Below are 22427 nucleotides of genomic sequence, written 5' to 3' on the forward strand. Positions count from 1 at the left end.
AAACAGGCCAAACTTTGACAATATGTCATGTCAAGATATTTGCAATGCAGCTATGGATTTTATAGCAGAAAATTAGCAGAAATTGTTTTTAGTAGAAAGCTATCTAAAACATCAATAGTAAACATCAAGTTTTTGTGTCAGTCCCTCATAATCTTCTTTCTAGACTCATCATTTTGCACGACATTCAACAATCATACAGGGAGAAATCCATCATAGAAGAGGCACCAATTTCTCCACTGACAGCAGCCTCAATAGACCAAAATGCAATGCAGCCACGAGGCATGTTGTGTTTTGAGTAAGGAACGTGACTCATTTTTTCTCGACTGGAAAAACTCCTGCTCTCTCGCTCTTACTACGCTATATCACATCGCCATCGCACTCTCCACCTACATGTATAACCCACAGCTGAATGCAGCAAGTTCACCTCTAATTCCACTGATGTGAAACGTTCTCTGGGGCATTCTGGGAAATGTAGGGAATCACTAACTGAAGTAGAGGTAGATGGCCTAGGTTGAGGTCAAGTGGGTACACCAAAAAAGTTAATTGACACTTGATCACAAAATGACTCCTGCAATGCAACGAACATCACAGATTGATGATATATACCAGTGTCAGTGTATCAGAGAGTGGGTTTTTCCTTTAACTGACCCTAAATCTGTCAAAGCCAAACCTTTCATATGCACCACATTGTAGCCAGTTTACATTAAACTGGACTAGAAATTTTTTTACATACTTCCAAAACTGCTGACACTGAAAAGTGGACCAAGATCCCTGAATTAAAGCAGGACCCTAACAGCAGGATGCAGCAGGATGCGAGCGGGTGCCTCACCAGTCTGAGTGTAGTGCATCCAACTCAGGATGACCTCCGGGGCTCTGTACCAGCGGGTCACCACGTACCCCGTCATCTCACTGTCCGCCTGCCGCGCCAAACCAAAGTCCAAGATCTGGCATGAAATGACAGGAGACAGTATGTTTAGATACAGCTAAGTACATCACCTTACCACTCCCTGATCATTTTAATAGGAGCAATGAAACAGCTGTGCATCGGAAATTGCTTCAATAGTTACAGGTCGTCTATTTTTAGATTATAACACCATAGCTTCAATATTCAGAAGCCAATGAGACACACACCTGGTTGTGTGTATTTTGGTTATCAGGGCCCTGGGTGTGTGCTTTATGTATTGTGCTCACTGTACCTTGAGCTCACAGTCTTGGTTGATGGCAAGATTTCCTGGTTTGAGGTCCTGCAAAAGTTGATATGAAAGGAGTAACTCAAATCGTGAGTCTAGTTTCAGTCAGTCGCAAATAAAAAAAAGTCATAACAGAGTAATAAAATGAGGAAGGTGTTAGTTCCTATAGGAAACATTTATCTTTTCACTTAAGTAAGCATGTGTCAACACAATCTCAAACACACACCATTAAAATAAGTAACTCACTTACCCTGTGAATTATACCAGCAGAATGAATATACTGTTGTAAAAGAATAGAACAGGGATTGAATCAACAAAAGAATAATTAAACTCAAGTTAATTATTCAAGTACTACATTGTGCATAGCATGCTGAAAGTACCTTAAGCCCTCTGAGCATCTGATAAACCAAGTACTGAATTTTCTCCTCTGAGAGCCTCTGCAGCTTCATCAGCTTCCCCAGATCTGTCCCCATGAAGGGCATCACCAGATAACTTGAGGAAGAAAACATTAAGATTAAGATACTTTCCAACTCTGAAATTATTTTGGCAGGAGCTGTGTATATATACACAACACTGTTCAGTGAAGAGTGTAATACAATCCTGAGGGTTGTGCCAGAAAAATAACCCGTACTCACAAGTCATGGAATCTGTCCAGAGAGAGGTCAGCAGTGAACACGTCTAATAGGCCAATCACCTGCACCAGAGGGAAATAAATGAAATACAATACAGAAGCCTCACACAAAGGCTTATATTAACTGAAATGATTGTGCTAACAGAAAGAATCCACAATCGTATATCCCTTGGCTCATTGGAAATTAAAAACCATTTGAATACTCAGTTGGCTAGTCTCTATCGAGTCAGCAGTGTAAAATCATTGCACTAATCTAAAACAGCGTAACTGCAGCACTAGCTGCAGACCTGAGGGCCTGGACCCCTGAACTATGAACTGATTATGGTGTTCTCAGATTCTCACATTGTCATGTTTCATGTGTTTGAGGAGCCTCAGCTCCCTGTAGGCCCTCTTGGCGAAGAGCTCGGACTGGAAAGGCCTGTGGAGCTTCTTGATTGCCACTTTGGTTCCTGTTCTGGAGTCCAATGCTGAGCTGGGGGGAGGAATGAGAGGGTGTAAGACGATATCCTCCAAAGAGTCCGTAATATCACTAGCATGATGAAACAATATCCCATCAGTTCATGAATCACTGTATGGCCTCCTCTGTGATCAGTGAAACAAGGATTCTCCTATCTTCTGATCTGGGTATGATTTATCTCTCCTATCTTCTGATCTGGGTATGATTTATCTATCCTATCTTCAGATCTAGGTATGTAAGGTAAGTCTAACCATATATCGCACCAGCCCTTTCCCTATGTCTACAGCCAAGCAGTATAGCCTAATCTCTGGGTCTAGTAGGCAGCTCCATCTCCAGTTTGTATTCGACCACAATTAGAGTCGATCATGTGTTACTAAGGGGCATTCAGCCAGTCAACACAGTTTAGGATCCGCCCACAGGGTTAATCATTGATAACAACAATGGGGACTTCATGCTGCGAGACGCACAAAGATATTATGCGTGGGACGCCTTAAGTGCAACTGTAGACCACAAGGTTTTCCAACACTGCTGTTCATCGGTGTAAACATGTATATCATATAAACTTCAGTGAGCGCATCTTAGAAATAATTTCACAAGAGCATTTCACTAAGCAATCTGCATGCGTTCTTCATATTTGAATAATCTGTGAGATAACTATCGGGGATAAACGTGTCAAAATGCCTGTGGCCAGTGCACAGCGGAGGTACAAGTGTCCCCATCATACAAGGAAGTGAAGCAGCATGTGTTCAGCGGGGCGCAAGCTACTTTTTCTTTTGTTTCACTGCTGTTCAATATGGCACAGCACAGCAGCCGAGCCACCGGTGGCACCATCTGTCCTGCCGCTTGCTTTGTTACCATGTTCTACATAAGACAGCAGTGTGATCAAAGTGTTATTGCTTTGTCCCTTGCTTGCCCTGAATTCGCTAATTTCACTTACCATACCGTCCCGTAAGCCCCCGTCCCCACCTGCTTCAGATCCCGGTACCGCACCGGTACTTCCCATGTGGTTTTGTTGACGTCTTGGCGGCAGTAGCCGGGTCTGACTCGACTAGACATCTTATTTAAACCTAAATAAGGAGTCTAGTGATTATCCGGTGGCAATTTTGTCTCTTCGTCCTACACACCCATTGTCCCACATCCCACCTATGCTTTCACCCTCGATAATTGCGCAGCGCGTCAACAGCGCAGGGCGCACCCTGAGGTCACTAAAAGCCACTCCCGAGTGCTGCTGTAGGCCTGTAAAGCACGGTGAGACAAGGAGACTCACTGAAATGTGAGTAACACGAGACTGGGCTGACCAGATTACTGTGAAATGTATTGTCAGGTGCGCGCATTTTGGATAACAACCAAACCTGTATGCCCTAGTTACATGGGAACTGAATTACTGTTTATTCCGCATTGCCAGTAGTCTTAAACTGTGTAAACAGGAACATGTCTGAAACACATTTCGTATGCCTTTAAACAGGTGTGGGGGTAAGGTATGCTCAGGGCTTGCTGGGACCCGCGTCAGCGTCTGACGCCCAGGGGTGTTGACATTCCACACGCAACTATGCGGTTAGAGAAACACTACACTGCATTACACACACAAGAAACAGTATACATTTGTACAAAATCAGCCAACATGTTGAAGGGAGCAGTCAAACTGAAAGGCCCAAGCCTATATGACATTTCAACAAATAGGAAAATCTAGTTGAACTAAGTTTATCTATATCATTATGGAGCAATCTACTGTGAATAGCTATAGGAGTGGAAACATCAGTCCATCCCAAGTAAAGTTATGTAACACACACTTAGAGGTGGAGTTCAGTTCCAGAAATTAAAGTCATGGCAGGTATGCATTCAGCAACATAATGAAAATAAGAACACACAGTATACACACGTTTACTGACAGCGTAATTTATTTGGAAAGGTTAAGGTTATAACTGAAGAAGCTCTCAATTGTATATCTCTTATTTATTAAGGAAAAATAAAACTCTATCGCAACTGTAATCTCATTTCATGTCAATTTGTCACATCGTTTTAGCAAAAAAGTGAAGGTTTGATGGCTTTCTTATGATAAAAGAGCTCTGCACTCTTTTGTCAAACCAACAGATCATCTCTGATCCCACCAAGAATCTCCTCAAAGATCGACCATGATTCAGATAACAGGAGATATGATCAGTGGTGCATCGGCCCTATCAGCAGTCACTGCAGCCCAGACAAAGTAATAAGTGGGAATTAATGTTTTTTTCCCCCCATTATTTCATTTCCCATTTCTTTTCCATTATAACAGTTTGTATGGTCACAAATTCACTTAACAGTCAAACATACAGTTCCCATTTTTTTCTTGACTTGACTCTGGTTCACAATGGCAGTTCCAATGCTTCCTGAATATGTTCTCAAATATATGAGAAAACAGACTACATAATGTGACGTTGTGTGGTTCAGTGCCTATGAAAATGCTACTATGACAATGGCAAAAGGTGATGTCTTCTATTATGTTGTGAGTATACTGTGCGTGTTATCAGCTGCGGCTTAGTCAATCAAGTGTAAATACTCCCTTTCACTCTCATACATCCCCACAAAACATACTTTTCATCATCTACTCACTCACACACATCATATTTGGTAAATATTGAGGTGACACTCCCTGGTTTGTCAGACTCAGACAGGTCACTGTAGGACTGGTTGCCTGAGTCTTCATTAATAACTAGCCAAACACAAAGCAGAGAGGGAACAAGTTTCTTTGCAAAGTTTAACAGATGGTAAATAGCTTCACATCAGACATGGCGATTTCATATTTGTAATAATATATATTTAGTGAATATATATTTAGCAACAAACCTCAACTCATTCCCTCTCTGCTTAGCTAGTGTATTGACTATTTTGCCTTTGGGGTGTCTTGCCTCATGCTGCCTTCCATGACACTGCCTGCCGAAGCAATAGAGAGAGCTGTACAGTGAAGGTAACAGAGGGGAGGGGCATTAAAAGACATATGAGGGAAAGACCAATCAACTCTCTCTATCACTTTAGGCAGGCTAGCTAACTGTCGAGGAAGACATTACGAAGATCAGGTGACGCAGATTTCGCGTGCCCATGCTGGGGGCTTGCTGTCGTAGGGAACAGGATTTTTGTCGGCTGATGTAGACGCCGCTTCTTGCTGCTCCTCCTCTCCCTCGTCTCTCTCTCCCTGCTGCTTTGCTCCATCTTGGCCCATCGATGCGGGAAGCTCCAGACCGGGCTGGGAAGAGAAAGGCTTCTCCAAAACCTTGAGCACCCGCTGGACCTACCGTACAGACAGGGAGAGAGAGCAGGTGAAATCCACGAAAGTGAAACACAAGGCTGGAGAAAGCAAAAGGGGATCATGCTGAACTTAAATGAGGAAGTTCTAAGTTGCTGGGAATTAACAGGATGTATTTTTTGAACACATATTGCTACCTGAGATTTCTCTCACAAATGCAATGTTAGTTTTGAATTCATTATTCATATGAAAATTTGACTTAAGTAGAAACATTTTCTGATAAACCATTAAATGCATGTGGTATCACTGGCAACAAAGTTTTTTTTAATTACTTTTCTAACTGCAAATACAAAGCAAACACACACTTACAGCATAAGAGTAAATTGACACTCAAATATAAAAAAAGTACATTACATTCTATTAAGTTTTTAACCTAGTGAGTTTGACAACAAAACATCACCGTGCATCAGAGCCTGACCTCAGAGAAGTCTCCATTCTCAGCAGCCTCTATTGCATTCTGGGCAATGTAGTTCCTGAGCACCACACGCGGGTTAGTGCTGTCCATCACCCTCACCCTCTCCTCCTGCACCGCCTGGACGTCGCTCTGGCCCTCCAGCTCCCGAGCCAGACGCTTCCTGCAGCAGTGATAACACTCAGTCAAAAACAGCCCATGAGTCACTGCAGCAACGGAACAACAGAGTCAGCACCCCCCCCCCCCCCCCCCATTTCCTCCTCCCTCTGTCTGCCCCTTTATCAGTCACACTTCCACCCATCTTCATCCACCCAACATCTTTCTCGTCCCTTCCTTGCTTTTCTCCCTCCAGGCTTAATTTTGTCTGTTGTACAGTTCCTCCACTCCCTCTACTCTTGTTTTACATGTCAATTGCATTTCGTCCTCCCTTTCTCCTTTCGGGGCCTACACCAATCTAATTAATCTTCATCCCTCTACCTGTAGCAGGTGATCCAGCGGGTCCACTCCTCAGCGTGTTTGGTCCTCAGCTCTTCCTGGCTGGTCTCCATCAGGTCTTTCAGTTTGCTGAGCTTCTCTAGCTGTCTGGCTATTGTCTTCCTGTCTGAGATCATGTGGAATAGTGACGGGCTGCTCTGGGCCATTGACAACAGCATCGCCAGCTCACTGTCAACAACAGACAGACAAGGGAATCGTGAAGAGCAAAAGAGCTGAGCAAAGGAGAAACAACGATCTGTGCTCTGTCTCTATCCCACTGCCTTGTTATCAACTCAACCAAAGTGGCCCACAGTCACTCTGACATGTTAACTAGGTTCTGTATGAAACAGCATGAAGTCAGTCATAACTTATGAATAGTGTGAGCGGTCTGTAGCTGCCTTGACTTGCTCACCGTGGATCCATAGTTGGTTTGTTGGCAGTCTTGAGCTCCTCTAGGGAGGCACACTGCTCCAGCAGCAGGTCTGTGGCTTGTGTGACAACGCCCTCCTCTCCCTCACCTTCTGCCTCGGTGGGACACGAGATCTGACTCAAGCTGCGGAAGGTGTTGGTGAAGTCGGCGCCTGCAGGGGGGACAGAAGAGGTGGGGATCAGAGAGAGTGAGTCAATTTCCAAACAATAATGGTAAAATATGTTGCTTGGTCCTGCTGTACCAGTAGTTGTTTATGCTGTTTATGTTCGATAACCAATATAAAGTTTGTATAGAATGTATTGTGAATCTCCTCTCACTAGAACATAATATGATCTCTCCAAAGACTCTGTGGCCTCCTTCATACATGTCATGCAATATATAATGCTCTGCCACTCTCATCCAACCTGTGTTGTGCATGATCTGCAGCAGCTCAGTGATCAGCATCTCATCCTCAGGCTCTTCCTTCCTCAGCAAGCCCAGCTTCTTCCTCATGTTCCCCAGGTAGAAGCCGTTGTAGAGATCCATGTATTCTTCCATGACGGCCTCGGCCCGCTCCGGCGGCAGCTCTGGGGCGAGGGCCTCTGCTAGCTTCCCCAGGTTCCACCTGCATACAGCCGGCTGGGCCTGGTAGGAGTAGCGGGCGGAGTTGTCTGAGGCATTGCAGATGAAATCTGGATCAAACCTGGGAGGGATAAGTGAATACATTTTAGAAAATCTGATGAATAATTAAGAATGAAGTTAAAGCTGCACTAGGCAAATTTGCACGCTGGCGGCCCCAAATGGCAGCAAGAGGTAACTGATTGAAAAGTTTGATATTCAATACCCAGAAATCATGTAACAGGGTGACTGGTGCATGTTGCTGCCTGTCTGATGGTCCTGTAGATTTATGACGGCATAGCCTGATGTCCTCTATGGTCAACATTTGTGCATTAGTACATCATTCTTTTGACAATTAACGTTGGTGAGTCCAGCTCATTCACTGCTATTTTGGAGACAGGTTTGTATTTCACTTTTAAGTTTTGATTCTTGACTTCCTGAAGGTGGAGAAGTGTCCACACCAAACACCAGAATTGTATTTGGGCAAAAAGGGCAAATCTACAGGCAGTGGAGTTTGACCACTCAGACAGGTATGGCATTCCTGTCGTATGGTTGATACATACTGTAGCCGTGCAAAAATAACCCTGATTAACAGTCCACTCTCCTTGATGACAAACATTCTGTAAGACATCTGACCTGTCCATAAAGCCGTATGGACCGTAGTCCAGCGTGAGTCCCAGAATGCTCATGTTGTCGGTGTTCAGGACTCCATGGCAGAATCCTACGCACTGCCACTGGGCCACGAGTCGAGCTGTACGCAGCACCACCTACATGCAGGAAAACAGAAAACAGTAACCTCCCATTACAGATGAATGAGTTGTGTGTCTAAAAAACTGACATTTTGAACCAAAAAAGTCACATCTCTATGTGACAGAAGAAACAAATCTGTCTCTCTGTAACTCACACAAAAGAAGAACATAACAACACTGAGGGAGGATAGATGATATTCTTCCTCACTGATTAGATGAGGAAATGTCAAATGTCTCTGTCCAGAAGGTAATGCCTTGTTAATATTTTAATCTAATAGAAAGCAGAGGGCCCAGTGACTCAGCACATGCACTGCGGTCAGGCTGCCACTGAACCGTCTGCAGCAGCTTAACAGGATAAGAGGATCCAAGTGTTCTTGGCTCCAAACAAAAAGGTCAGGCCTTGAACCACAACAGGCTACATACTGATTTGAGTAAATCTTACAAAAACAATCGACCTATTATTAAATCAAGTCATGACTCATTACATTGTTTCATATTGGACTTATGGCTATTGCTAGAGTGCAGTTTTGAGTCTTATTTTTGAGACTTGTGTGTGGATGATCTGGGAGCCGGTGCCCCTTACCTCTCTGAAGAAAGCCACGTTCCTCTCCACCCTGTCTGGGTGGTTCTGCTGGATCTCGGGGTAGAACATCTCAATGACATAATCCATCATCTGACCTCTGATCTCATCGCGTCCATAGCTGGGACCCTGTCGGCCTGTGTACTCATCAGCCTGCTTAAAGATCTCAAAGGATCCAAACCTGCTCGCACAATGCACAACCATGCACGCACACACACACACAAGCCAAGATACAGAGTAAACAAGTACTTGGTAGACAGAACGCAAGACAAATAAGACAAGACAAACAGCTATTGTGTGCATACTTGCTGCTTGCTCAAGGAGCTCAAACGTCCAGGTAGTGCATTTCACATCGTACCATGAGAGATGGAGGGGGACACTCACCTGAGGAAGGTGGGGGCGATGCGGAGGACCACAGAGCATCTCTCATGGCGGGGGTTCCCACTGTAGTACACGTCCCGTATGACCCTGCTGTCCGAGGTCACGACTGAGCCCGCTCTGGTGGTGGGAACACCCAGGAAGAAGATCGCCTCGCTGCACAGGAACTCCCTGATACTGGAGCGCAGCACCTTGCGGCCATCAGCTTGTCTAGGGAGGAGAGGGGAGGGGGACAGAATACACTTAATGTTCAAAATATCGGGGACATCTTCCTTGCTGGTGTTGAGTTGCAGCCCCTTCTGCACAATCCACACCTTAAGTAACAAAACTTTAGAATCCTTCTCTAACACTTCTGCTTATCTTTACCTAGATTTCCTGTGTGCAGTGCGCTGTTTTGTGACAGCCACAAATCATCCACACGGAAAGCGCAGTGCGTCTTACCTACAGAGCAGCACTCCAGCAGACTAGAGTTATAATAAATCTTCTGTTATTTATGGAAACCCAGCTCCAGTTCTATCTTCACAAGTCGTGTGCGTCATTGACAAAAAAAAGTAAGCGTCTAACCTTTGTTTCTACTGGAACTTAGTTTATGAGTTACTGGATGTCCGTAAAGTGTATTTTCTGTGTATTTATAAGACTAATGCCTATAGATATGTAAATGTACTCTTGCCAGTATGTAGCTTATCTCTGTTTATTTTGTTGTATGCTTAAATGCGCATTCATGAGGTGTAATCATATAGTGCATTGATTTGTAGTGATGTAACTTAGACAAATAGAACTAGAAGGGGCAGAATGGACAGCTTGGAGTTGGGAGTACGAAAATGTAATATTTAAATAGACTAGGCTATATACATAGACATGTTTTGCTTATCTTTGTTTTAATTTCTTTCTTATTTAGACCACACACATACATTTATAGATACAATTATTCAAAGACAGACTGAAGTGGGTGTGTACTGCCATACTGTGCTGTTACGTAGCCTACCTTACATGAATTGAAATCTAAGTGACCTCATCCTGTTTCCCGTATTGCACCGTATTGCACCTTACCGATAGTCTGTGGCGAATAATACTTCAACCTGTAACGTACAGTCCTAGAAACGCTATCACATTTGTGATTGGTATAGATAGGTAAAAGGAAATGAATATGGGCTATTGACTTTTACCTGGATTCACCCCACCAGTGTTCATAAATGACCCTAGAATGTTGTACACTCAGTGTAGAGTGGTGTGTAAAATCATTAATGTATGGAAATCAGTGGAATGGAAATCAACATCTTATTCTAGCTCTGCACAAACTGCCCATGATAATGACTGATTCAGTGTTTAAGAGACTGCAAAACCTCTCGCACCTGGAGTAAGGTGTCAGTCCAGCTCCTTTCACCTGAATCTCCCACCGGCCGCTTGGATTGTCCCGCAGCAGGTCGGGACTTTGCCCGGCCGGCACCTTCACCTCGCCCAGGTAGCAGGCTGCCCCGTCCCCCAGCTGTCCGGCGAACTGGCCAAACTGGTGTCCGCAGTAGCAGTGTGCGGCGGGATCGGACCCCGGCATCACTTTGGAGCCGCTCAGATACTCCGGGCCGAGCGGATCGTCCATGACCTCCTCCCCGCTGAGCCCGAGCAGCGCCAGGGCTTCATCCGACACCGCCACGAACCGGGGCTTGGTCAGCGGCTGCGGTTTGACCCGGGAGAAACACGCTCCTTTCACCATCCGCACCCCCGGCTCATCTGACGGGTCCAGGGGAAGTTTCTTCAGGGCGACGTTGTCGAAGTCAAGCCGCTCCAGCGGGGATCGACTCATCGCCAGACCCATGTCGTCCATCCCGACGGTACCGAGAAGTCTGATCAGAACCACACCGGGGAGAGAAACGCGTGTTGCTGTCAGACGAACACCTAGATAAGCCATCCGACCAAGGCCATCTGTCTGTTTATAGTCGCCTGCGCAGGAAAATATTTCCGAATCATGCTTTCATAATCCTGCAACAGACAGCGGATATTTGTAATGGGTGGTGTTACTTTATTATTGGTCCTACTGGAAACGATGTTAAAGGCGGAACCAAACACTAGACACCGAGACTTAAATAAATGGGTGCACTCGATTAAAGGCTCCCGCTTAAGGAGGCTCTCTATTCGCTCCCCGCTGATTCAGAGCGAGCAGGCTTTCAAAATCAAGTGCAGACTCCGCCCAGTCGGTGTCAGTGCCCGACCGGGAGTCCTTAAACGACTGCACCCACTGATAGGGTAAATATTCCCAAGTATGCAGTGAAATAATGTTATCCTTACGCCAATCCCAACACATAATGTACTGACCTTATACGATACAATATGTCACTAAGTATGGTCATAAAAATGCTCCTCAGACAGCTTGGTTATCAAAGTGATAAGTGCATATGATGTTGAGATCTGTGCACCTAGTGATATGCTATAGGGTGAAACTAGAAATAACCGCCTCGCGGCTGTATGCCTCCGCCAATAAACTTTGTTTTATCATTGCAAGGACAGTATTTATTGAACATATACAATTAATGTGATAATTAGGTCAACTTAAAGCATTTTGGTGTCTGCAAAAGTGACAGCACTTCCACCGTTTTTGTAGAATGACTCAAAATCGTTTTCTCAGCTACAATGGTAAGCAAAACATTATGATGTCACAGTGAAGTTGACCTTTGAAATCTTGGATAAAAAATGTCATCACTTCATCATTTTATCCTATACCTTTATCCCTAGACATTTGTGTGAAATTTTGTCACAATTAGCGTATGAATTCTTGAGTTATGGCCAAAAACGTCTTTTGTGAGGTCACAGTGACCACCAAATTCTAGCAAATTCTAATCAGTTCATCCTTGAGTCCAAGTGGACGTTTGTGCCAAATTTGAAGAAATTCCCTCAAGGCGTTCCTGAGATATCGCGTTCACGAGAATGGGACGGACGTACGGACAACCCGAAAACATAATGAATAAAAAGGCAAAGGGTCAGTTGAGGCAACTATAGTTTATCTTTACTTAAAACGTTGTATAATTCAATACAGAATTTAGGCTTCAATGTTTGGTTTGTTAACAATGACAATACTACTGAAGGACGTGGGAAAGACACCTTTTTGGAGACAGATATACAGGGACAACATATACAGGCATTCATACGGCTTTCTCTCAACAACAGTCAAACACAGATAACACCTTTGGAAATCATATGAGTGGGAAACATATTTTCAACTTTGACTGCATTATGCTGCTAAGGGACCAGGAGACATCCTTAATTTTCACCGTTCTTATTTCTCATTCCAGCAAGAGAATTCATGTACCATTTGAAGATATAGATTATCTGAGTTTAATGTAATTATGGGGATGGCAGGGTGTGGATACTTTGCAGTGAGTCTTAATAACTTGGCAAGACATTCTAAGATCAAAATGCTTCAATCATTCAAGTTCCCCATTAACTCACTGACCCATTTTACAAATTTAACAAAGTAACCAAGCTATATTTTAATATCTCACATAAATACCTCTAAAGGATTAGTACTGTACATACAATTATTTCAGCACAGAGTCGGGACTAGATCTGGAAATCAACACCTTATTCAAAATCAATGTTTATAGCCTTGTATCCACATCAACCACTCATTCAGACTGTTGCACTGTGGGAAAACCTCCCAAATTATAGACATAGGCTAGATCTCATCCAGTCAGTTTTACACATGTGCAACACACACCGTACATAGGGGCACAGGTCAACGCTGATGATAAGCCTCAGCAGTGGAGGCAATCTGAGGGTCAAAGGCAGCAGCAGTGATAGCAGTGTAAGGCTTTAACTCCCAACCCTGACCCATCTCACTCATCGTCAGTTTCCTTCATATAGATAAAACAAGACCACAACAACTTTCCCTGAATGGGAATTCTATTGAGAAAATGTATTATGGTCAAGTTCTATCCACAATTTGAGGGAAACAATCTATTCAGTGACTCCACTTCCACATGTTATTTTACAATCAGAGACTGGAAGTGCTAAGAATGCATAGGGGTACATATCATAGAAGCATGTCGCTATTCTGAATGTCAGATGTCCCCATGTTGAGGTTTTATAGATGGCTTTCTTTACAAGGTGCATATTTTTATATCCAGTATGAGCCGTTACTCAGACAGAGCCAGTTGTGTTTCAAGCAAAAAATTTGAAGGTGTCTCATATTGGAGGTACAATCAAATATACAAATCACAAAGTAAATACATTGCTCATCCTGAGGCACATTTAAGCCAATCCCATGTCAGGTTTCCACTGAATGTATGAGTGATTATAAAATGTAGGGGCCATGGTACCATTTCAATTCAAACCAAGAGAACACAAACAACTAAATATCCACATTTAGGCCAACAGTATTCATAAAAATAGGCCTATATTATGGTAATTCATTCAAAATATCTATCAGTAATATAAGTACAGAATCTTATGAACTTGCATTAACCATTTGGTTGAAGTATGTGTAAGATGCATATTACATACATTTTTGCCTTTCTGGATTTTTCCATTGAATTCTCCATGAAGCCCTTAGAACTGCAATATGAGGCACTTGTCTGTTGATGTGGGCAGGACCGTGCAGTTGGGAAATCAATTAATCTTGCTTTATGTTAATCCTGTAGGTGACCTGGAAAGAATATGCATTTTAAAAAGTTGACTTTTCAGGAGTCATGAAAAAAAGAAAAGTTGACTTTACAATTAATGTTCATGCATTTTTGACACTGACATTTTAAAAGGGGGTTGGTATGATAGGTTTAGGGTGTCAGCACCAATTGGATAAATTGAAGGTGTTTATAGGGTACTAACATTATGCACTTAACATTTCTTGGTTTGTCTTTGTATACTACAATTTACTTTTGGTTTACTTTCTTTTTCCTTTCACTTGTATGTACAAGACTCTACCTAATCTCTTATAAAGTGCTGGACTTGCAATGGGCCAATAACCACAAATTTTGGTTGTCGCCAGGATCCAAGAAGGAATAAAGAGGAGACAGTATTAGAAAAGTGTGCCTCTCAGAAAATGGCTCAAACATATCAGGGCAGGCGACTGAAGATGACACCTCATACAGCCTAAAGATGGCGCTTGTCAAAGCAATCACTGATGTCAAAAAAAAAAAGTTGTGAGTCATCTTAAAACCTGTGTTTAAGTCATTAAAAGGAATGGTGAGGAAAACGGCAAATCTACGCAAAAAGAATAATTGGCATTTGTAAACCTTACAAAATCCAGGTTTTGCTCAAAATATGATAGAAAATGAAGAGTACTGTCATGGTTTCTTTGGCAGTACGACCCTGCTGTGTCTACAGGGACATCAATACGAGGTGGGAGGCTCTGAGACCCCCTGAGGTCCTTGTTAGTTCATAGCGTGGGCCGGTGAACCCTTTCCTCCAGCCTCACCTCCTGTAGTTAAGGCCATTGGTGATAGATGCATCGTTTTAATATTTCAAGAATCGTGTCACAGATGCGGGGGTTAGGGAAGAGGACCGGGGTCAAGCAGAGGGCGGCCGCAGACTCTCCAGTAACGACTGGACAGCAGGGAAAGACAGTACGGCTCTACCCAAACCCCCTCCAGCACGATAACAGGCATATCCCAGCATTCCTATCATGACACCCTTTATGACTGTGCATAAGACCTGGCCGAAGCGTGAGGGAGGTGCAACACTGAGGGAGAGAGGGAGAGAGAGAGTGAGAGAGAGCAGCTGTGAAACTGTTATGTAAAATCATATACATTTTAAGTGTTTCTATTACTGACCATCTATGTCGTATAATGTCAAAACAATATGACACAAAAACATACCTCATGATCTCATGAATGTTGAGCTGCTTGTCCCAATTTCTTTCTATGCCTGGGACATGACCCATCCCAACCACTCCCACCACAACAGCAGGCACTTCTACAGAGGAAGACATAATGCACTGTTACAAAATGCATCTGACAACCACTCCGACAACCAGCTACACTATATTTCTATTGTTAATTACAACCAATGTTTTGTTAGATAAGTTCGACCATTATCTTATGCACATGTCAAGGGAAAAAAGACACCAAGTTTAGTTAGGTGGAGTAAAAGATAGGGTCGGACAGATCGAAAAATCTATGTGATGTTACACAAGATGGGTTGGTGGCTGAATGAATGGTGTAATACGCACTCTGGGCATTAGGGGGAGCCTCCACACAGCGTGCAGCCTGGCGGAGCGTGTGTGTGAGGTAGATGTCTCTCTCGGCCACAATGGTCTGGTGGAGAGCAGGAAACTCGCCAATCATCTCTGACATGGTCTGCTCCAGCAGGTCCTTCTGTTTGCACTTCTCTACATCCTCTTTACTGAAACACACACGTACAGTTAGTAAGTCAGCATGTAAAGGTATTTTAGTTTGTTAAGAGAGGGCCATCAGCTCTCCTTAAGTATTTTGTTTTTGACAGCACACATTGAAGAAAGATGGGGAAAACAGTAGAGAGAGATGTGTAAAATCTGTTTTTTAATTTTCCGAAATTACATTTTATATGTCCCCATTTTTGCATTTATTCAGTTTTTCACACATTTGTAAGCATTTTTATACTCAAATGCTGGTAATCTCAATTTTTGTGACTTTCAAAACTCACTTTCCAGCCCAGACTCTGTTTTGGAACCACCTCAAAGGCCAAAACATTTCATAGATCAGAAAGCGTTAAGGGCAACGTGAGGGTACATCTAAAAGATGACTAATAGATGATCATGGACACACATTCACATTATGCAGAGAGCTTCCAGCACACAGCACCAGTCAGAACTGATCACAAACATTTTTAAAGTGACTGGATTGGCAGAGCTGCACATACTTTGGAAAATCTGTGTAGGCGTTCTAAACAGTCTGTGCCAGCATTTGTTTTGTTTTTTTAAATAAATGTATGGTGAAAGAGCATGTAGGCTGTTGTGGAATGTTGCACAGGCACCGCCAATGACAGTTGCTTCAAATTTTGGGCATTATCATCATATGACAAACGCATGGACTTTTTTTGCCATGATGATGGTAGAAATTGCTCAAAACATAATTTCTGTTTACTCGCTACCACAATTTTCCCCAAACCTCACAGTTCTGTGATGTTCTGCATTTGATGTCTGAATTCCGTTTTTAAACGGAATTCTGTGATTTTGTCCACAATTTCCACAAAATGGAAACCCTAGACATAAGAACCCTAGACATGCAAAAGCATAGCAAGAGGTGGCATGTGAATCCATTCACTGCCATTGTATGTGCTGTGTGTACACTAACTGGTTGAGCCAAAAAGACAGGTTCCAGGAACCTCCCTGTTTATTTTTCCTCCAAAACTTGGCAGCATCAAGATTTCTTAATTAATGAGAATCAAGAACATGATATCTCTCTATTCTTCCTTATACAGTAGTATCCAACAATGAACACTGATGAAAACAAGCTCACATGACACCGAGGTATTTAAAAGAGTGACCGAGGGCAGTCGATACCTAATGGGGTCAGACAGGAAGCAAAGACCCCAGGCGAGGCGGGCCTTCTGCCACAGACTGAGAGCAGCGATGGCCCTCTTGAACGTCACAGGGATGGGCCGGTCCCCTAGGTGGAACTTGCAGAAGGGCACCCGTCCAGCCTGTGTGGGGAGAAAAATTAAAGAATATAAACAGAATTAAAATAAACAACAAAGGGGGATATTATCACCCAATTTGCATAATACAGTAATACATTTTTTGTGTGTGTGTCTGTATGTGTGTAACCTCTTTGAAGGCCTCCCTGAACTCTCCTCCAGGAGCCATGCCCAGTTGTTCTGTGATGTGAGCTGAAACTTTCAGCAGGAGAATCTGCATCAGGCCAGACATCACCCCATTCTGACAAACACAGAGGGAAGCAATAAGCACAGAGGATTACATTTTATTGACAGTAGCCAAATTTCTTTAATTCCATGCCCTTGCATAGTGGTACTTTAGGACAACTGAGTAGACAAAATGCTCAACATGAGAGCAGAACAGAGGAAAAGCTCTTTACTGACACTTAATCCTGCTTGTGCATCAATGATATTTGTTGCTCCATTAACAATGATTACAGAGTGCATGCTGCGAGCCACTTCACTGCTGCTCTACATCACAGGATAAGAGCTGTTACAGTTGGACTGAGTCCAGAACAACACCATTACTGCTTTATTCAGCCAATATCCCTCTGTCTCTTTCTCTCACTGTTACTCCATCCCCCTCTCCACACCTCTCCCTCTCTGCCCCTCCCCCCTCACCTTTTTATTCCCTTTCTACCTCTTCCACATCTACCTCTTGCTCTCTTTCAGCCTACCACTAGTACTAATTCTCATCCCTCTGCAAGGCTGACCTGTTTGATGGCCTGCTGAACCTTGTCCAGGTTGATGTCCTTGGCTTCCTTCAGCAGCGTATTCTCGTCCATCTTCAACATAGACACCCTGTACTGGCACAGCTCCACCACCACCACGTCTGGCTGCACCGCACGGATCGTCTGGGAAAGGGAGAGAGAGACAGCAGTGGGTATAAGAGAGAAAGAGAGGGAGATAGAGAGGGTGAATAAGAGAGAGACAGATGGCAAGAGAACAGTGAAGATGAAGTGAAGACAAAAATCAGTGTGGAAAAAACAAGACAGGTTTATGTGTCACCAAAGAGGAATGGCAACCTAATTACAGTAATTACAGGCAGGCCACCTCATCATCACCTCGAGGTGCTACTCTAAAGCACTTGTCCACATTCATGGAAAAGCTGATTTTCATTGACAATTCACAGCCATCACATTTCAAAAGGGGTGTAAATGGAATATTGTACTGTAAAAATCCTATTGTAAACTGTCATTGGCTCACCGTGGCCACATCCTTTTTGCTGCTGTCGCTGAAGTGGGCGGTGCCCACCAGGTATAGGAGGCTGCCATCAGGGGCCGTCAAACAGGTGACCGTCTCCGGGAGGTTAGGGGACGACTGGCGGCGCTGGGCTCGCACCTGCCATAGCAGCTCCATTGCCTCAGCATCCGCTAGAGAGTAACAACAGAGGGGAGAATTATTTAGTGGACAGGACAATACAGGAGGTAAAGAGCAGAAACAAGAGGCACTTAAGCTGCCTAATGTCATGCCATAATTACCATATCTTAAACATTACCAGTTATGCTAATCATTAAAATAATTATTGCAGTATTTAATAAATATTTCTATGCCAACATACTTGTCTTCACATAACACATGGGTGGTATTAATATGAGGTCCGTATCTTAAAGGATGAATGAGTAATAGTAGTTTCAAGGAAAACGTTTTTTTCTCAATATGCAAATTTATGCAGCAAGGTGCTCCAAAATCTACTGAGATCACCTACTCTGTAGGGGGAACCTGTGGTGTGAGTATAAAGTATTAATCATGTATTGTTCTTGAGTTATTGTGTTCACAAGAAGTCTACAGGCAGACAGACAGACGCCATCATGACGACATAATGTCCTGCATACCATGTACCATGATGGAGGGACATAAAAAGTAGAAAGCACCATTAGTCTATGGCTATTATTGAAGAAAGAAATGAAACTGCCTGTGCATTCAGTTCTTTTGTGCCACTTTCCTTCAGGAAGAACTGCATTCTTAAGATATGACCAATATGACTATGCTGAGTATGGGCACCACACAGCAGCAGGGCACTAAACAAAAACTGTGGGCAAATCCTCATTTCTCTCCACTGGGCACAGTGGCAGGGGAATTCAAGAACTTTCACTATTTTACCAGGGAGATTGGGTTTTAGAATAGAAAAGACATTTAAAAAATGTCTGGTTACATGCCACAGTAAATGGCTGGGAAGATAAACTTACCAGTGTCAGACAAGGTTTACCAGCATTTGGCTGGTGATGTCACCCAACAGATACATTGACTCTATTCCTACTCTATTCTATTACAACATCTTTCTGGCCCATCTTTCGTAACCCTACCCTAACTTACAGAGTCCTGGAGGAAGGCAAGGCAGTTCCTCTTCCGCAGGATCCTCTGATGGGCCGACTGACTCGTCCTGGTAGAACATGACAGAAAATTAGAAAGTCAATCAATAGCTATGAGCGAAAGTGTGCAAAATGTCAAGTGCTGGTGTCTTTGCATCAGCAAGTGCTTAAGAGCTTATTCCTGTCCATGTCTAGTCTTGAGAAACTTGCACTATTTGCTCAGAACTACTGTCCTGCTTGGGGCAATGTACAAAAGTTTTGTTACAGGTTTCTTACATGGGACATGACAGAAACAAGTTAGCACAAGAAAAACCTAACATTGTAAGTGTTTTACAGAGCACACAGCCATGTCATTCAAAAATACACAAGCTGCCCAGTGTGTCCCCTTACCCCAGTGTGAACAGGACATCTGTCAAAACAGATCTCTCTCTCTCTCTCTCTCTCTCTCTCTCTCTCTCTCTCTCTCTCTCTCTCTCTCTCTCTCTCTCTCTCTCTCTCTCTCTCGGGCACACACACACACACACACACACACCTCTACCTCTGAATTGTTGTCTTGGTCCATGACTGAAGCACTGAAAGCTGCGTGGAATAGAAGGCAGAATGAAAACTAATTTAGACTTACACTAAACGAAAATGCGTTTTTTTGACAGTCACAAGAGTCCAACGTTACTGAAGTGCTGACGTTGCTTATCGTTTGCTGAGCTGTATTAACGCAGCTAACGCTAGCAGCACTGGTAACAGTGTTGACTGTCACTGTTTGTGAGAATAATTCAGAGACACGTAACTTTAACATTGGCAAGGCCATTATAGCAACTAACTGTAATTAAGCAGCGAGCTTGCACTGCTAACTGACCTGCTGGGCAGGTCTGCTAACCACCGAGCATTATTTCTGGTAAACATCTGTGCGTTTACTGAAGGCTCTTCGGTTTGGCTAGCTAGCGAATGGTGACAGCTAACGATACTAGCTAATGTAACGTTAGGCTAGCTAGTGCGCTAACGCCAGCTAGTCAAACCATACACGGAAAAAATAACATTTTCCATTAAATGTTGCCACTCTCAAATACAACGTGTTTGGTAATATATACGATAGTTGTCTAAAAAGAAATATAACTTACGGAGCAAGGCAGCCCGTCTGTCAGTCTGCTCTTCGCCACTCACTAGCAGCAGCACACGACTGTCTGACAGCCGCGGTGCATTCTGGTACCTGTCGTCTTCTTCCTCATCTTTTAACAGCGGTTGGCAACAGCTACGTTGGTTGACTAAACTTTCATAAACCCAGTGGTTCTCAATCTTGGCCCCCTGCTCATTTTCGATCCTACCAGCTAGTTATTGTATTCGTACCAGGTGTAAACCAGTCCCTGATTGATGTTAGAATGAAAACCAGCACACACTAACGAGATTTATGTCAAAAATGACACATTGTTTAGAATGTAACCATATTTGGCGAGTAGGCCGCGCCCAGGGACAACACATGTGTTGCTTAAGACACATTAAATGTGTAAACCATTTCTACACAAACACTCTTAGGCAAATGAACACACCAGTGTGTCATGCCAGCACATAATGTATTGGTTATGTGAAAATGAAAAACCAAATGTGTAATTTCTACTAAATAATGTGTTATGAGCAGCAATTTGTTGCTTAAAAATATCAATATCATCGGAATACAGAGAGATGTTGCATCAGCAGCCATTTATTTAAAGGGTAAATTCCAGCTTGTTAGTAAGTTGTATTCACCTAATTCCAGTTATTTTCAGCCTGAGCCTTATTTTCCTAGTTTTTGCCATCATGACAATTTACTGTGTTCAAAATTGCTTCAGTTAGCTGGGAGCACTGCTATCAACATACATCCAAGGGGCAAACACACTCCAACAGTTGAACCTCTTTTACTTTCATTTGAAGAGATATCATCTGTTTTTCCATATTTTATGCATCGGCTAAAAACTTTTTATATGACAGTGTAATATAAAATTGGATCATTTTTCAACATTAAGTGACCCCGCCTCAGAAGACAACGCATAACTCCATTTGGTGACATGAAACACAGTAATGTGTTACTATGTGTTGAAATGGTGCTGACAAATAATGCATGTATTCGTTCTTGGAAGCCTGGGGACCAGGACTGAGAACCACTGGATTAACCTTTGTCTGGAGTTGGGACACAAAAACCACAATTATTTAAACAAATTTTTTTTTAATTGATTTTCATTATTACATTTTTCATATTACAGTCAAAATCCTTGACTCCCTCCACAACGTTTTTACTCTCATCAAGACTGTCTGAGATTTGTCTCTGTGGCAAACTCAATGTGAAAATCTCTCATTAAGATAGTGTACACAGAAAATCAGTTTAAGCAGAGCTGTGTTAACATATAACATGCTCTCGCACACACTTGTGCTACAAGTCGTAAAGTGCTTTTGGATGCATTTAGTGTGCTTGAGTAGTCTAACAAGGGGATATTGAGCCAACCAGTGTCATGGGAATGAGATGAATTATTTATGTTGTTTTCTGCAAAACTATGGATTAACTGGTAGTTGAGGAACTGGGGAAAATTGCTGTCTTCCAATACAAGTCAATGGTAAACAGACCAATACTCAATGCCCCAAAGAAAGAGTATACCATGCAAAGGCCTACCCTGGTATACCCCCGACAACACCACTGTCCAAAACTACAGTATATGTCATATCAGCGTGTCAGTGCAGACACAGTACCTGTCCTGTATGAAATCGGTATGGAGGTTGTGGAAGGCACTCATCCCCTTGTCCACTGACTCGTTCCCTGTGAAAACTGCTATCATATCTTATATACTTGTTTTTAATATGAATAACAACGCTACCAACTAATTTTTTCTAACTATTCATTCGTTCCTTTTTTTGGTGATCAAGCTGATGTCAGCACAATGTGAGAGACAGGGTTACTGAATGAAATTTAGACTGAGCCGGACTCGGCAGCAGCTGATGACATTTCTTTCAATAGTGTGGAGTTGTAATATGGTGTAAAGCACAATCAAAAGCTTAGTCATCATGTAATCAACGTTTGAGTGAAGAACGATTCTACATCTACTCATCACTTCATTAACTTCACATCACAGCACTCCCACAAGAAGCCAGCAGACCACAAAAGTCACTCTACCAGTGAGTCCAGTTCCATTCATTATATTGGAGTTGCTATCAAGTCTTCAAGAGGAAAACACACACAAAACTGCCTTTTGACCAGGTGATCAAAAGATGTCTGGTACCTATTGAGCACATCTGTCAGTTCTTCTGCGCAATATGGACATACTGAAGTTTGAAGTGGAACTGTTTCTCGCAAAGAC

At 43.0% G+C, this 22427-nt stretch overlaps 3 protein-coding genes across 4 annotated transcripts; all 3 read right to left on the minus strand.

The window, feature by feature from the left end:
• Nucleotides 1-761: 761 nt before the first annotated feature.
• LOC139647729 (mitogen-activated protein kinase 12-like) lies at nucleotides 762-3646 on the minus strand. Its single transcript, XM_071523691.1, has 7 exons — nucleotides 3216-3646; nucleotides 2164-2293; nucleotides 1826-1884; nucleotides 1571-1682; nucleotides 1441-1470; nucleotides 1197-1244; nucleotides 762-944 (listed from the first exon to the last, which is right to left on the minus strand). Exons 1-7 carry the CDS (start codon nucleotides 3332-3334, stop codon nucleotides 777-779), a joined length of 666 nt encoding a protein of 221 aa, XP_071379792.1. The 5' UTR covers nucleotides 3335-3646; the 3' UTR covers nucleotides 762-776.
• A 512-nt stretch (nucleotides 3647-4158) lies between these two features.
• On the minus strand, nucleotides 4159-11238 carry selenoo1 (selenoprotein O1). Its single transcript, XM_071523690.1, has 9 exons — nucleotides 10531-11238; nucleotides 9185-9388; nucleotides 8804-8981; nucleotides 8108-8238; nucleotides 7279-7556; nucleotides 6857-7025; nucleotides 6448-6633; nucleotides 5977-6133; nucleotides 4159-5543 (listed from the first exon to the last, which is right to left on the minus strand). The coding sequence occupies exons 1-9, from the start codon at nucleotides 11082-11084 to the stop codon at nucleotides 5319-5321; spliced, it is 2082 nt and encodes a 693-aa protein (XP_071379791.1). The 5' UTR covers nucleotides 11085-11238; the 3' UTR covers nucleotides 4159-5318.
• A 916-nt stretch (nucleotides 11239-12154) lies between these two features.
• Nucleotides 12155-20348, minus strand: trabd (TraB domain containing). Of its 2 annotated transcripts, XM_071523694.1 has the most exons (10): nucleotides 20226-20348; nucleotides 19649-19689; nucleotides 19115-19181; nucleotides 18005-18171; nucleotides 17512-17652; nucleotides 16911-17021; nucleotides 16647-16786; nucleotides 15336-15508; nucleotides 14983-15079; nucleotides 12155-14846 (listed from the first exon to the last, which is right to left on the minus strand). In XM_071523694.1, the coding sequence occupies exons 2-10, from the start codon at nucleotides 19670-19672 to the stop codon at nucleotides 14675-14677; spliced, it is 1092 nt and encodes a 363-aa protein (XP_071379795.1). In that variant the 5' UTR covers nucleotides 19673-19689; nucleotides 20226-20348; the 3' UTR covers nucleotides 12155-14674. The 2 variants fall into 2 exon arrangements, with proteins under 2 accessions (XP_071379795.1, XP_071379796.1); XM_071523695.1 differs by lacking the exons at nucleotides 19115-19181; nucleotides 20226-20348 and adding an exon at nucleotides 18507-18625 and having other exon boundaries at nucleotides 19643-19667.
• Between the last annotated feature and the right edge of the window lie 2079 nt (nucleotides 20349-22427).

The sequence above is a fragment of the Centroberyx affinis genome, unplaced genomic scaffold (genome assembly GCF_046629955.1).
Source record: "Centroberyx affinis isolate AG114_WGS23_722 - 3 ecotype Tasmania unplaced genomic scaffold, CSIRO-AGI_Caff_v1 ptg001106l_1, whole genome shotgun sequence".
Taxonomy (NCBI): Eukaryota; Metazoa; Chordata; class Actinopteri; order Beryciformes; family Berycidae; genus Centroberyx; species Centroberyx affinis.